Raw genomic sequence first — 12,153 nt, forward strand, 5'->3', positions numbered from 1 at the left:
TGTTGGGGTTTTTTTGTTTTGTTTTGGCACAGAGCTGGCTTTGAAGCTTAATCCATATGTTGTTAACAGGACTGAGCTCAGGCCTTCTAAGGAACTGGGATAAGTTTGTTTTCAGAATATTCTTGAGAAGGTGTGCACTTTGTCTAGAATAAATCCCATTGTTACAATCTCTTCCTGAGAAAAGCTCCAAGGTGTTTGGTTCCAGGTCGTGGTAGAACAGCGAGGTGGGTTTGTCTTACCCTCTTTCTTTGGCATCAATATTGTGAACCAGCTCATCCCTCTGGTTGACCAGAGACACCAGATCCTGCAGCAGGAGCTGCTCTCTGTGGTTGTGGGCCTGGGTCTTCTGGCTCTCTATTATTTTCAAAATAAAAGCAGGTAGTTGATGAAGAAAATAGAGCAGAAGACGCCCAGCCCTAAAGACATGAGGTTGTGATGAATTCTGCATTAGATAAATAGATGTACCTTCAATTGCCATCATGTCTCTCAGCTCTTTGGTTAACAGCTCAAACCTCCTTTCCAGGTCTTGTTCCTCCAGCCTGTTGATAATGAAACATGTTTTACATGACAGAACTCGGCCATGTTGCTCTGCCAGGGGAATGCAGCATCATGGCGCCCGACTCACAGCAGCTGCACATGGTCCTGCCTTCGGATTAAAGCGTTCTTCTTGTTAACCAGAGTGAACCACTCCTGGATCAGCCTCTCCTCCTCCACCTTGTCACTGCCTGCAGAAACAAAACATTACCAGCAGCTACTGTTATAATACACTTTGAAAGTGTTATGATGCCCTGCCTCTTCATGTGCCATACATCGGAAAGACAGTAAATCCCAGACTGTCCATCATAACGTACCTGCAAGTCAGACTGGAGGTAATCAGAAGGACTGAGCACTCAGTTCGTTTTCACACCCAATAATCCAGTAGAATCTCCTTCAGGATCCCATCAATTCCCTGAAGATGTCCAGTTTCTGAAGCAGCAATGCCCCAGACCAACAAACTCCCACCACTATGTTTCATTGTCAGTATGATGACCCCTCCCCTTTTATTTATTTAGAAATGCTGTTTATTTTTACATCAGATGTAACAGTTCAGACATGTCTCAGAAAGTTACAGTTTTATCTCATCTGACCACAAAATGTTTTCCCAGAAGTCCTGGAGATGTTCCTGGTGAGTGGAGCTCTCACATGGAGGCCATTTTTCCCAGCAGGAGCAGCAACAAGGTGGCTTGTTTTGATAAGTAGTGAGCAGATCTGCTCATTTTCACTTGAAACCAACAGTTCAGGGATCAATACCAATGTGGCAGAAGAATCTAGTGACAAAGTGAAGACTTTGTGACCTATTGGACATTTATAAACTGAAGCTCATCTTTGGTCCAACTGAGCTACAACCAACTATCAAAGAAGAAACGTTGGCCTCTGTAAACTGAGAACTGATTAGGTATGATTTTAAGTTTAATAGTTAATTAGTTTTATGGTCTGTAATAAGGCATCAGAGCATAACATCACAGTCCTTCCATCTTTATTTATAGTGTCAACTGACAACATTAAGTCAGTGGAGAATGTTTTCTCCTCTGTTCAGGTCTGTAGCCATGGAGTTGACCAGGCAGTTAAATATGATATTTCTTGAGGTCGTCCCCAAAATCAACATGACTGAACGTCACATGACAATATGTGATGTTCTCATGTGTTTTTTCCCTGAATGAATAAGAAAAAGTTACTTTATCTGCAGGATAAAGATATGATTCTAAGGACCTTTATAAGAGTGAATTATTTACTTTTAATTGCAATTTACTATATCAGTCATGGTAAAAAAGTAAGTGAACCCTCTGTCATCTCTAGGGTTTTAACTTATGAGTAAGCAGGTTTCAATCCTGCTTACTCATAAGTAAGCAGGACTGTAACAATTTCAATCCAATCTGTTAAAAACAAAACTACACACTCATTGGACATCAGTCCAAACAGTTTGGACTTTCTGTCCAATCATTTAGATTTTATGTCAGTTCCATAAAATCTAAATGTTAGACTTAACATTTAGCTTTAAATGTGTTGACCATCAAGGCATACAGTACTTTACCTGTTTCCATTAACTGCCTGAGTTTCTGCTCCACCACGCCTGCTCTGTTGTCAATGTGGTTTTGTTCGGCTTCTAGCGCTTCCATCTGATGCAACACATACTGGCTTGTGTCCTAGATATATTAACAAAAATATATTAATATGATTCTAAATATGCACAGTTGCGAAACAGAAAGAGTAAATGTCTCCTTTAGGAGTTATCACTAGTAAAGTCATTTGTCAGTTCCATCAAACCAACTCACCTGACCTTCTGGTCTCTCTTCTTCAACTACAAACTCTGTTCTTTCTGCAGAAAGTAAAAACAAATAAATAAATATGATCATTTAAAAGGTACATGAGGACCACAAAAAGGAGAATAGACCTAAAAAAACATCTACCAGTCTCTGAGTTCTTTTTGTCTTGCTCTGTTGCAGCCTAGAGAAACAGAAACAAGATCCTTGTATTTTAGTCATCGGTAAATAAGAAGGAGGTTAAACATGAACAAAAATACCACAAAAAGCATCGTACCACTAATATATCTCCATCATCAATTGAGCCACTCTTCTTCTGTGATCTGCGCTTCTTGAGCAGATCAGCATCTTTCACTCGGGAGAAGCCTGACTTGGGTAGATTATGAGACCGTGGTGGTGCCACAGGAGACTGAGAGCTAAAAGTTCCTCCTGCTCCAGCATTCTGCAGCCGTTTGGACCGAGGAGGAGCAGCCATCTCATCGCTGCTTTTGGTTTCACCTTCTGCAGGGCTTCCACTCCCAATAAACTCAAGACTCAGACCTTTCTCCTGGAGTTTCTGGGCGCAGTAGCGAACAGTTGCCTCTGGGTCCTCCTGGGCATCCTGCTTCCCTGATACCGCATAACTAGACTCACTGCTGTTTTTATCTACGTGAAGCACACTGAGCTCCTGGCCGGTGAAGTGGGTTCGTATTTGGTTGAGGTAGGTCATGACAATAAGGCGGTCAGGAACCGCGAGCATGACCATATCTGAAGGCTCGATCAGTCTGGAAATCCCAAGTTCAGCAAAACCATCAAAAGCCTGAAATGTGTGACAGAAGACAGTTGGATTATTATAATAACTTTTATTATGATTGACCAAATAACAGTCAGACCAGTTTGGAAAATGAATAAAATGTCTTGAACCTGTTTGTTGTTGGTCTTGATGTCATACGGGTTCAGCATTTCAAAATTTCTAGAAAACGACAAACGGACAGAGAAATGTTGACTAGCAGTTTGTAGTATGGAGCATTTTGTATGGCAGGTGTTTCTTACATCTTTCCAGGGTGGAAGTGATGCAGGATAGCACAGAAGGCCAGGCCATTCCTCCAGGAGGTGCTGAAGTTGGTGATCTTCACTCCCTTGTGACCCTGAGTGACATCCTGACACCACTCCAGCAGAGACCGACTGGAGGTCACTAAGCTGGGACTACCGAGGGTAGTCTACAACACACAAATCAAAAAGAAATTCAGAAATTCAACTTGGCACAGAACTGAAACTATCAAGTATAATCAGTGGTGGTTTTTGATTTGAGCTGTATGGCCAGCTGCTCTGGGCAGCAGAAAGGGGCGAGTCGTAGAACAGATCTGCCAGGGAACTTCTGCCTCCGATTAAGGCAGTCTCATTAAGTTTAAGAGAAACTCATCTATGGGTTTATCTTTAGTCGCACTGATTACTGCAACAGCGTCTTCTCAGGTCTGACTAAAAGATCAATCCTCCAGCTGCAGCTGATCCAGAACGCTGCTGCTGGTGTTCTAACTAAAACCAGGAAGATAGAGCACATCACCCAGTTCTACAGACCGTCCACTGAGAGAATAGACTTTAAAATACTGTTGGTTTATAAATCCTTGAAGGGCTTAGGACGACAATGCAATAAAGATCTGCTGTTATTGTATCAGCCTTCCAGACCACTCAGGTCTCCTGGTTCTGCTCTGCATCCAGAACCAGAACCAAACATGAAGAAGCAGCATTCAGCTTCCTCACCTCTACAGAAGGAGCGCCCTCTGCAGGTCTTTTCTGAGGCGTTGTCGGCTCACAGGCTTGTTGAAGGGTTTCAGCTTGTGACTTGGTGCCATTTAGAGAGGAACCACTCAAGCGCTTCTTGCCACGAGGAACAGGTACGGGCTGCCCTGACGACCTAACAAAACCACAACAGAACACAAATGCACCTGTTACTTATTACCTTTAATGCTGCTAAAAAAAATCAAACATATGTTTAAAAAGGTAATCAGAACCTTTCAAAAATAATTTTACGCACACTGAAAACTTAAAACAAATATTAGTTGAGTGCATCCTGCAATAGTTTAAAGCTTGTTGACTAATCTTACCTTGGATTCTTTGAACAACCAGCAGCTACATCTACAGACACAGAGTCCAACTCTTCATCTCTCACTTCCCTTCCCGTGTCTATTTCCATAAGCTTGCTTTCTTTTGTATGCTCTACATGCAGCCAGTCATCCTGAGAGGAAGAAACGGTGACAGTCCCAGACCTATTGACCTCTCCTTCGAGGACCTTTGTGATGTTCTCCTTCTCTGAATCTACTTTCTCATCATTCTGTAAGGTTTTTGTAACAAGTGATTCATCTGTAAAGGTCCAATCTTGCAGAATTTCATCCTGAACCTCTTCAGTATCCTCTATGGACTGTGTCTGAGTAAAGACTTCATCCATTGCTTCTAGCACATCCCTCTCCAACTGCAACAGAACTTCTTCTTCACCCTGGACTGTAACTGAACCTCCATCAGATTTCAAGTTAAGAGATGTTGAACCTTCCTCTGCTTTCAGGCCATATGTTTCATCTGAGTTTGTCTGAGATAATTCCATTTTTATGGAAGATAAATTGCTTGCGGGTGGTAAATCAGTGTTTCTAAGGTCGTTCTGGACTTGACAGAATAGAACAGACGACGTTGATTTCTTATTTTCTGGGACTGCTTTAGCATCTGCAACGTTGTCTGAAGGAGAAGCAGTTTTTGAGTCCTGTAGGAGTGCATCACTGGAGTGTTTCCTTCTTTCTTTGGGTACAGGTAGACATGAGGGTCCTGGTGATTTTTCTGAAGTATCACCATACACAGCATGAGTGCTTTGCTCAAATGTAATTCTGGTTCTTCTTAATGCAAGATCAAAACAATCTTCAGCTTGTGGTAAGTCTTCAGGTCTGGAAGGAATATTCAGCAGACTGCTTCTCCCTGCTGTCAGTGCTTCTCTGCCATGGGCTTCCTGAGATGCACCTACTGCAGCAGTACACTTGTCTGAGCTGGAGCCACTGACATGTTTTCTTCCACGAGGCTTTGGAACAGGATTTTTAAACATTAAATCTTCTGCCTTTTGGTTTGTAGTGTTGGATATATCAACAAATGTGCTACAAGCTAATGGCAGCTGGTAAACTTGATGTGAATCATCTCCTGCAGTAATGTCTTTGTAAGTACAGAATCTGCCAGCTTTTCTAACTCGCTTTGGAAGATTAATCTTCTTGATGATTGAAAGAGGGGCAGCATGCTCATCATGGAATACGTCTGGCTCTGGAACAGGGGGAAGGGTTTTCACTTCTTTTGCGTCCAAAGAAAGCGTTGTATTAAAAGAGGCCTGAACTCCGGCTGTGCTGTCTTCGTTAGGCCGGTCCGGAGCACTAGAGGGATGTTCTGTGTCCTTTGAGCAAACTAGCACTGTTTCTGTTTGTAAAGGTGGACTCTGAAACAAACCAGTCATTAGAGAAGGTTCCGTTACTGTTTCTTTCTTCTGTGTGTTTTGTGAAAGAACTGTGTTGCATTGTGCTTTATTGTCCAACGCAGAAAGAATGTGAGGTTTTGTGCAGCTGGACTGGACAGTGTCTGTCTGTAGAGAATTCTCACAGGCAGAGAGAACAACTCCTGGAACAGGCTTATGAAACACATGATCCCTCCTTCTGTTTGGCCTTCTTGGAGCTATGCATATCTCTTGATCACTTTCTTTCAGTTCAGGTGGAATCACTGGCTTTTTGTCTTGTTGAGGACCAGCAATGTCAGGTTGTGGTAACAGTGGATTATTGTCTTGATCACACGCTGATTGGTCCAAGGGTAAATCAAATTCTGCATGTCTTTGTTCATTACTGTCTGTAAGCTGAAGAGGAGTTGCAGACAGTTCTTTCGAACTCGTTTGTGTCGGGCTTAGAGAAAAGAGAAGACAGAATCTTCAGAATCAGCTGCTGTGTGATGCACGTCTTGGTTAGAAGAGACCAAAGTTTAGTTGTATTCTTAAAAGATTCTTCAACAATTAAGTGATTATTTTTATGATTTAATTTAGTTTCAGAGATGAAAAAATAGTACAAAGAATACAGTATTACTCAAGACATGAAGGCAGCAATGACCTTTTACGATCTTTGACCCTCACTAATTTCTGATTGGCATATGGTTATTCACATCACAATATAAGATATATTACTAAGCTTAAGTCACACACCATGCAATCAAAAAACAATCGACTATCACTCACCCTTTCTCTGAATGAGGAGAGAACAACATAATTTTCAAACCATCTTCTTCCACACAAGCCTGATCTTTTGATAGCAAACTTTCCATGTACTTTGATGTTTGAACAGAGTTCTGTTCAGTCAGAAATGTTTCCTTTGAATGTTCCTGATTCAGAGGTAACTCACGTTCATCTGTTCCTTCACTACCTTCTCTTACACCCTTGTTGTCCTCCTCTGCCAGTGGAAATCGATTCATACTTGAATCAAAAAGGGTGTCCTCAATGCCAGCAGTTGACAGCGAAGAGACTGACTGATCATCCACCAAGTCCCACATGTACGGTTCCACACTTATTGGATATTCTTGTTTAGTGTGAATGTCCTCAGAATTGTCATCTGTCTTTAGTGGAGGAGACCTGCTGTCAGGGAAATGTGGCCAAAACTCAGCAGAAGGAGCAGAAGGAGTTAACGTCTTTTCCTTTAGGCACACAGAAGGAACAGCGAGTGGGGGGTCAACGTCTGCTACGGCAGAGCTAGATGGGCCCAGGATGGATGCTACTGTTTCATAACTGTAAAGAATGAATGGGCACTGAGTATTGAACATGTAAGTCATTGTACAAGTTCAGAAAAAAAAGTTCAATATAAATTTACATTTCATCCTAAATTGGACCCAGTTTTTAATTGTCATTAAACTATAAGAAAAGGCAGGAAAAAAATTGAAAGTGGGTGTAATATTACATTTTTAAATTCTGGAATCTCAACAATCAAAAATTCTATAATTCATGCTATTAATTGTGGTTTTAGACTAATCTTAAACTTACCCTTTGTGGAAAACACCAACAAGGGCCTTTACTAATCCAGAAGTCTCATCTGCATTTGCTGATAAGGAGAGTTCACTCTTTTTTTCAGACACTGATCCATCTGCCTCCAAGACCTCCCATCCAAAAAGTCCTGTTGCCTCTGATGTATCCCAGGATTTATCCCCTGTCTGCATTTCTTCTGCTGTTTTATTCTCTATGTGCAATTGGCTGAGGACCCAAATACAAAGCTTTAAAACTGTGATCCATAAAGAGTTCATGGAATAAACTTAAGCAATGAAATGTATCATGCCCAATCTGCACAACTTTACCACGCACTGTGCAGGAAGAAGTCTTATCCCACACAATCTATGTTAAGCAAGCACTAAGTCACTTTCACAGCAAAACACACAGGAGCACTGGGCTCCTCCACTTACCCAGAATACAGATAACGATCTACACTTTCCTTTGCACCCCCCTTTTCTTCTGTTAAAACAGCAACCAGATTAAAGACTTGAAAATTAACAATCCACACACAAGTATGTGACATATGAATGTTGAATGCCATTGATGTCTCACCATAAGAAAGTTCAGAGCTTTGACTGCTAACACATGATAAAGGAATGCCACTGCTCTCGTTGAGATTTGACTGCGCATGTTGGGATACATTTGCAGCATATGCTTCAGCAGCAGAAAGACGTTGAATAACCTTTGCTTTCAAATCAGCTGTGTTCACTGGGAAATAGCTGGGAAATCCAGGAATCTGAGCCAGATGTGGGCATGATGAAGCCAGTGCGACCATAGACTTCATTTCTGGTGTATGAAGCAATATTGCTGGCAAAGTTGCAGGACAAGCCTTCTCTTTTTGCTTCTTTTCGAACAGGACAATATTCTGTGGGATCCAGGTGTGTGTTTCTGTATATTCAGAACTAAGCCTTCTTGCAGATGGAAAACCAGGGACACATGAAACACATGGAGAAGATGAGTATAAGCTGACCATATCTGGTGGCCGATTTACCTTTTGGGCATAAGAAAAGCCATAAATTCTGGTCTTTTTGGGACATGATGTCACTAAAGTTAGCATACCTTTCCTGTTGTATAAATCTAGTTGCTCCTGTTCATTAATCAAGATACTTTTATGCTTGACCTGAGGTTTCATTAGTATCATTTTTGTTTCATTTAGCCATTCTGTATTTGGGCCTGGAGTCAAGGATGAAAATCCTCTGATAGATGAGGTAATAGGGCAACAGGGTACAAAATTAGTTATATTAGGTTCCATGCTGGATTTGAGTTTGAGTTTGGAGGGTTCCTCAGATTTAAGACATGACACACTGCATTGGGTGACAGATGGAAAACCAGGGATGAGGGAATCTTTTGGGCAAGTTGGGACTATACAAAACATCTCCTTCATTTTGTTTGTGTTACTTGGAGAGAAGTCAAAAGTATACTGAACAGTCCTTTGTGACCTGTACATCAATGAACCTAAGTCACGTGTCCAACATTCTTCTTTCTGTGGTTGAAGTGACAGGAATCCTGGTATACAAGAAGTCACAGGACACAAGGGAAAGAGACTGACTATATTTGGTTTATAATACTCAACTTTAGGATTAGGAATAGATGGAAAACCTTGACTTCTTGACACCCTGGGACAAGATGGCAAGAGAGAAACCATTCCTCTCACTTGTCTCTTGTCTCTGTCATGGGCCTCAATACTCAACAAGTGTTTATCTTTGACTCTTGGTTCAAACAGTGTCTCTCTGCCTACTGTCCACAATTTTGGACAATGAATTGATGGACATCCTGCAATCTGAGAGATCTTTGGACATGAACTCAAAATAGCCACCATACTTATTGTCTCAATATCAGTCAAACTGGTTTGTGGTTTGGATGCAAAACCAGGAATGAGTGATTCTCTTGGGCAGGATGAAGCAAAATGCCACATGTCCTTTGCATTGTCTGCAACATTTGGTAATAAATCAAAACAAAACTGAACAGTCCTTTGTGTCCTGTACATCAATGAACCTATGTGAGCAGGCCAACCTTCCTCATTCTTTGGTTCCAGTGATGAGAATCCTTGTATACCAGAAATGACAGGACACAAGGAAACGAGACTGACTATATTTGGCCTATAATATTCCATTTTGGGATTAGGAACCGAAGGGAAACCTTTAACTCTTGAAGTCCTGGGACAAGATGACAAGAGGGAAACCATTTCTTTTGCTTGTCTTTTGTTTCTGTCATGGTTATCAATAAGGAACAATCGTTCTTTGACCTCTGGTTCAAACAGTGTCTCTCTGCCTACTGTCCACAATTTTGGACAATGAATTGATGGACATCCTGCAACCTGAGAGATCTTTGGACATGAACTCAAAATAGCCACCATACTTATTGTCTCAATATTAGTCACACTGGGTTGTGGTTTGGATGCAAAACCAGGAATGRGTGATTCTCTTGGGCAGGATGAAGCAAAATGCCACATGTCCTTTGCATTGTCTGCAATATTCGGTAATAAATCAAAACAAAACTGAACAGTCCTTTGWGTCCTGTACATCAATGAACCTATGTGAGCAGGCCAACCTTCCTCATTCTKTGGTTCCAGTGATGAGAATCCTTGTATACCAGAAATGACAGGACACAAGGAAACGAGACTGACTACATTTGGCCTATAATATTCCATTTTGGGATTRGGAACCGAAGGGAAACCTTTAACTCTTGAAGTCCTGGGACAAGATGACAAGAGGGAAACCATTTCATTTGCTTGTTTCTTGTTTCTGTCATGGTGATCAATAAGGAACAAGCATTCTTCTTTCACCTTTGGTTCAAACAGTGTTTCTCTGCCTGCTGTCCACATTATTGGACTATGAAAAGATGGAAATTCTGCAATCTGGGAGATTTTTGCACAAGAACTTGAAAGATCCACCATATTTCTTGTCTCAATTTCACTCACTCTAGGATTTGCTCTAGAAGGAAATCCAGGGATCTTTGACTCACATGGGCAACTTTGTGAAAGAGAAATACTTTTTTTCCACTTTTTCTTTGCTTTGTTGCTTTGTAGCAGTACTAGAGCCCTAATATTTAACAATTTCTCCCACAATGGTTTATTACTGATTTGCCAATCTTTGCTGTCAGGCTTTTGGACAGATGGAATGCCAACCATTCTGGAGACAGAAGGACAGGTTGGAACAAGGTTAGCCGCACTAGATCCATTGAGAATGTCAGAAAGTTCAGAAGCAGATGGAAGTCCAAATGCACAAGCTTGTTTTGGACAAGTTGGGGCTAATGCTGTCATTCCCTTTACCGACTCTGCACTTTTTATATTATGAGGTACGTCATTAATTGTAACAGTTCGAACTTTAAGATGTGTGACTGTGAAGAGTTTGAACTCTGTAATCCATCTTTCACTGAAATTATGATTAACTAATGATGGAATGCCTGCAATTGGTGAGCTCATTGGACAAGAACCTAAAATGGTGATGTCTGATTGATAGAATGTGAAAGTAGTCTGTACAACTGAGTCTATATCTGGTGTATAAGAATGCTTTAGGACCTCTGGAGCCATCTTTTCTTCAGCTTCACAGTTCTCTTTTGGTGACACTATACTTGTAAAAGCTTTAGTTTGTATTTTCTTTTTTCTAAACACTTCCTGTTGAGACTCTGACTGTTTATCGTTATTTAAAACAGTTTTCTTTGATAGTTTTGTGCAACAATAACTGTTGCCACTCTTTTGGGACACCGATGGGAAACCTGAAATTCTAGCCTGCCTTGGACAACATGGTGCCAGTAAGACACTTTTTTTTTCATGGGTTTTATTCTCTCCTGATAAGAGTTGTAGTTCCTTTTCTTTCATGTGCAACCCTTTGTTCCAGATTGTCATTTGATCGGGAGGCCAGTGTTTTTCATCACTACTTAGTGATATTCCTGACATCCCAGGTATGTTTGTCATTCTGGGACAGGTTTTCAAGAAAATGAATTGTTTACTGTAAGATTCCGCCATGGGATAATGTGGCAAATAATCTGCACTAGGACACGAGGAGCTTTCATGCTCCATGTGTTTCATATGTCCTTGTGACTGAGGATCATACTCATTGCTTGGGTTTTCAAAAATTTGTAGTTCATTTTCAACAGTTTGGCAGACAGATAGCTGGTTTTCCATCACAGTTTCTTTTTCATTGTCATCAGAGTGTACCACCATGGAAGCACTAGCTGATGGGGCAACATCAGCCGATTCTTTTGTCAGTTCTGTTTTTAGAGGTTCCTGTATAGGTACACACAGAAGCTTCTCCCTGTCTGAGGGACATTTCCATGTTCTCACTTTAGGCTCCTGCAGCTTCATGGTTCTCAAAGCAGGAGCATTTTGTGACTGATGTGCTAAAATAGCTCTTTGAGTTTCTGAAATGAGTTTTCTGGATTCAGTAAAAAATGGGCATGGAGGTTGTTGTGAAACCATGTTCTCATCTCTAAAAAGAGAGTAGAATATAAGAATTTAGTCACCATTTATTTTGGACAATACCAAATTAATAAATAACGTAAATATTTATAAATGTATTCACAAAATGGACACAATTGTCCTACAAATGTGCATCACAATATAGCAACCAACTACATAGTGTATTTCATGCTTAACAGCAAAAATGCTATTAATTTCAAAGAATTTTCCAAAAACCTCTTGAAAAAGTATGCATTCCTTCTCAACTTGAACATTAAAATTCATTTAATGGGTTGTCAAATCTGTTTAAGATAAATTTTCAAAACAACCTTAAAATCTCTGATGAAAATATTTTGTGAAAGCCTAATTTATGAGAAAATACAACCACAAGAATCTTAGACTCATCGTTGTGTTACTGTAGTTTTGGCACATCG

The 12,153-nt window shown here is 40.7% G+C and overlaps 1 protein-coding gene across 4 annotated transcripts in view; it reads right to left on the reverse strand.

The window, feature by feature from the left end:
* The window catches only part of ehbp1l1a (EH domain binding protein 1-like 1a), a 30,221-nt gene that overhangs the window by 1,048 nt on the left and 17,020 nt on the right, over positions 1–12,153 (reverse strand). For 3 of the 4 annotated variants that reach the window (XM_017310566.1, XM_017310565.1, XM_017310564.1), the window contains 15 exons: positions 7,873–11,750; positions 7,731–7,779; positions 7,318–7,524; positions 6,523–7,065; positions 4,385–6,196; positions 4,041–4,194; positions 3,333–3,499; positions 3,204–3,252; positions 2,578–3,099; positions 2,448–2,484; positions 2,313–2,356; positions 2,072–2,183; positions 626–725; positions 466–539; positions 240–354 (listed from right to left, as the gene is read on the reverse strand). In XM_017310566.1, the coding sequence (XP_017166055.1) occupies positions 240–354; positions 466–539; positions 626–725; positions 2,072–2,183; positions 2,313–2,356; positions 2,448–2,484; positions 2,578–3,099; positions 3,204–3,252; positions 3,333–3,499; positions 4,041–4,194; positions 4,385–6,196; positions 6,523–7,065; positions 7,318–7,524; positions 7,731–7,779; positions 7,873–11,750 (7,863 nt within the window). The remainder of the gene's footprint in view (positions 1–239; positions 355–465; positions 540–625; positions 726–2,071; positions 2,184–2,312; positions 2,357–2,447; positions 2,485–2,577; positions 3,100–3,203; positions 3,253–3,332; positions 3,500–4,040; positions 4,195–4,384; positions 6,197–6,522; positions 7,066–7,317; positions 7,525–7,730; positions 7,780–7,872; positions 11,751–12,153) is intronic. The other variant, XM_008435077.2, reaches the window with a different exon arrangement.

The sequence above is a fragment of the Poecilia reticulata genome, linkage group LG18, assembly GCF_000633615.1.
Source record: "Poecilia reticulata strain Guanapo linkage group LG18, Guppy_female_1.0+MT, whole genome shotgun sequence".
In the NCBI taxonomy this organism is placed as follows: Eukaryota; Metazoa; Chordata; class Actinopteri; order Cyprinodontiformes; family Poeciliidae; genus Poecilia; species Poecilia reticulata.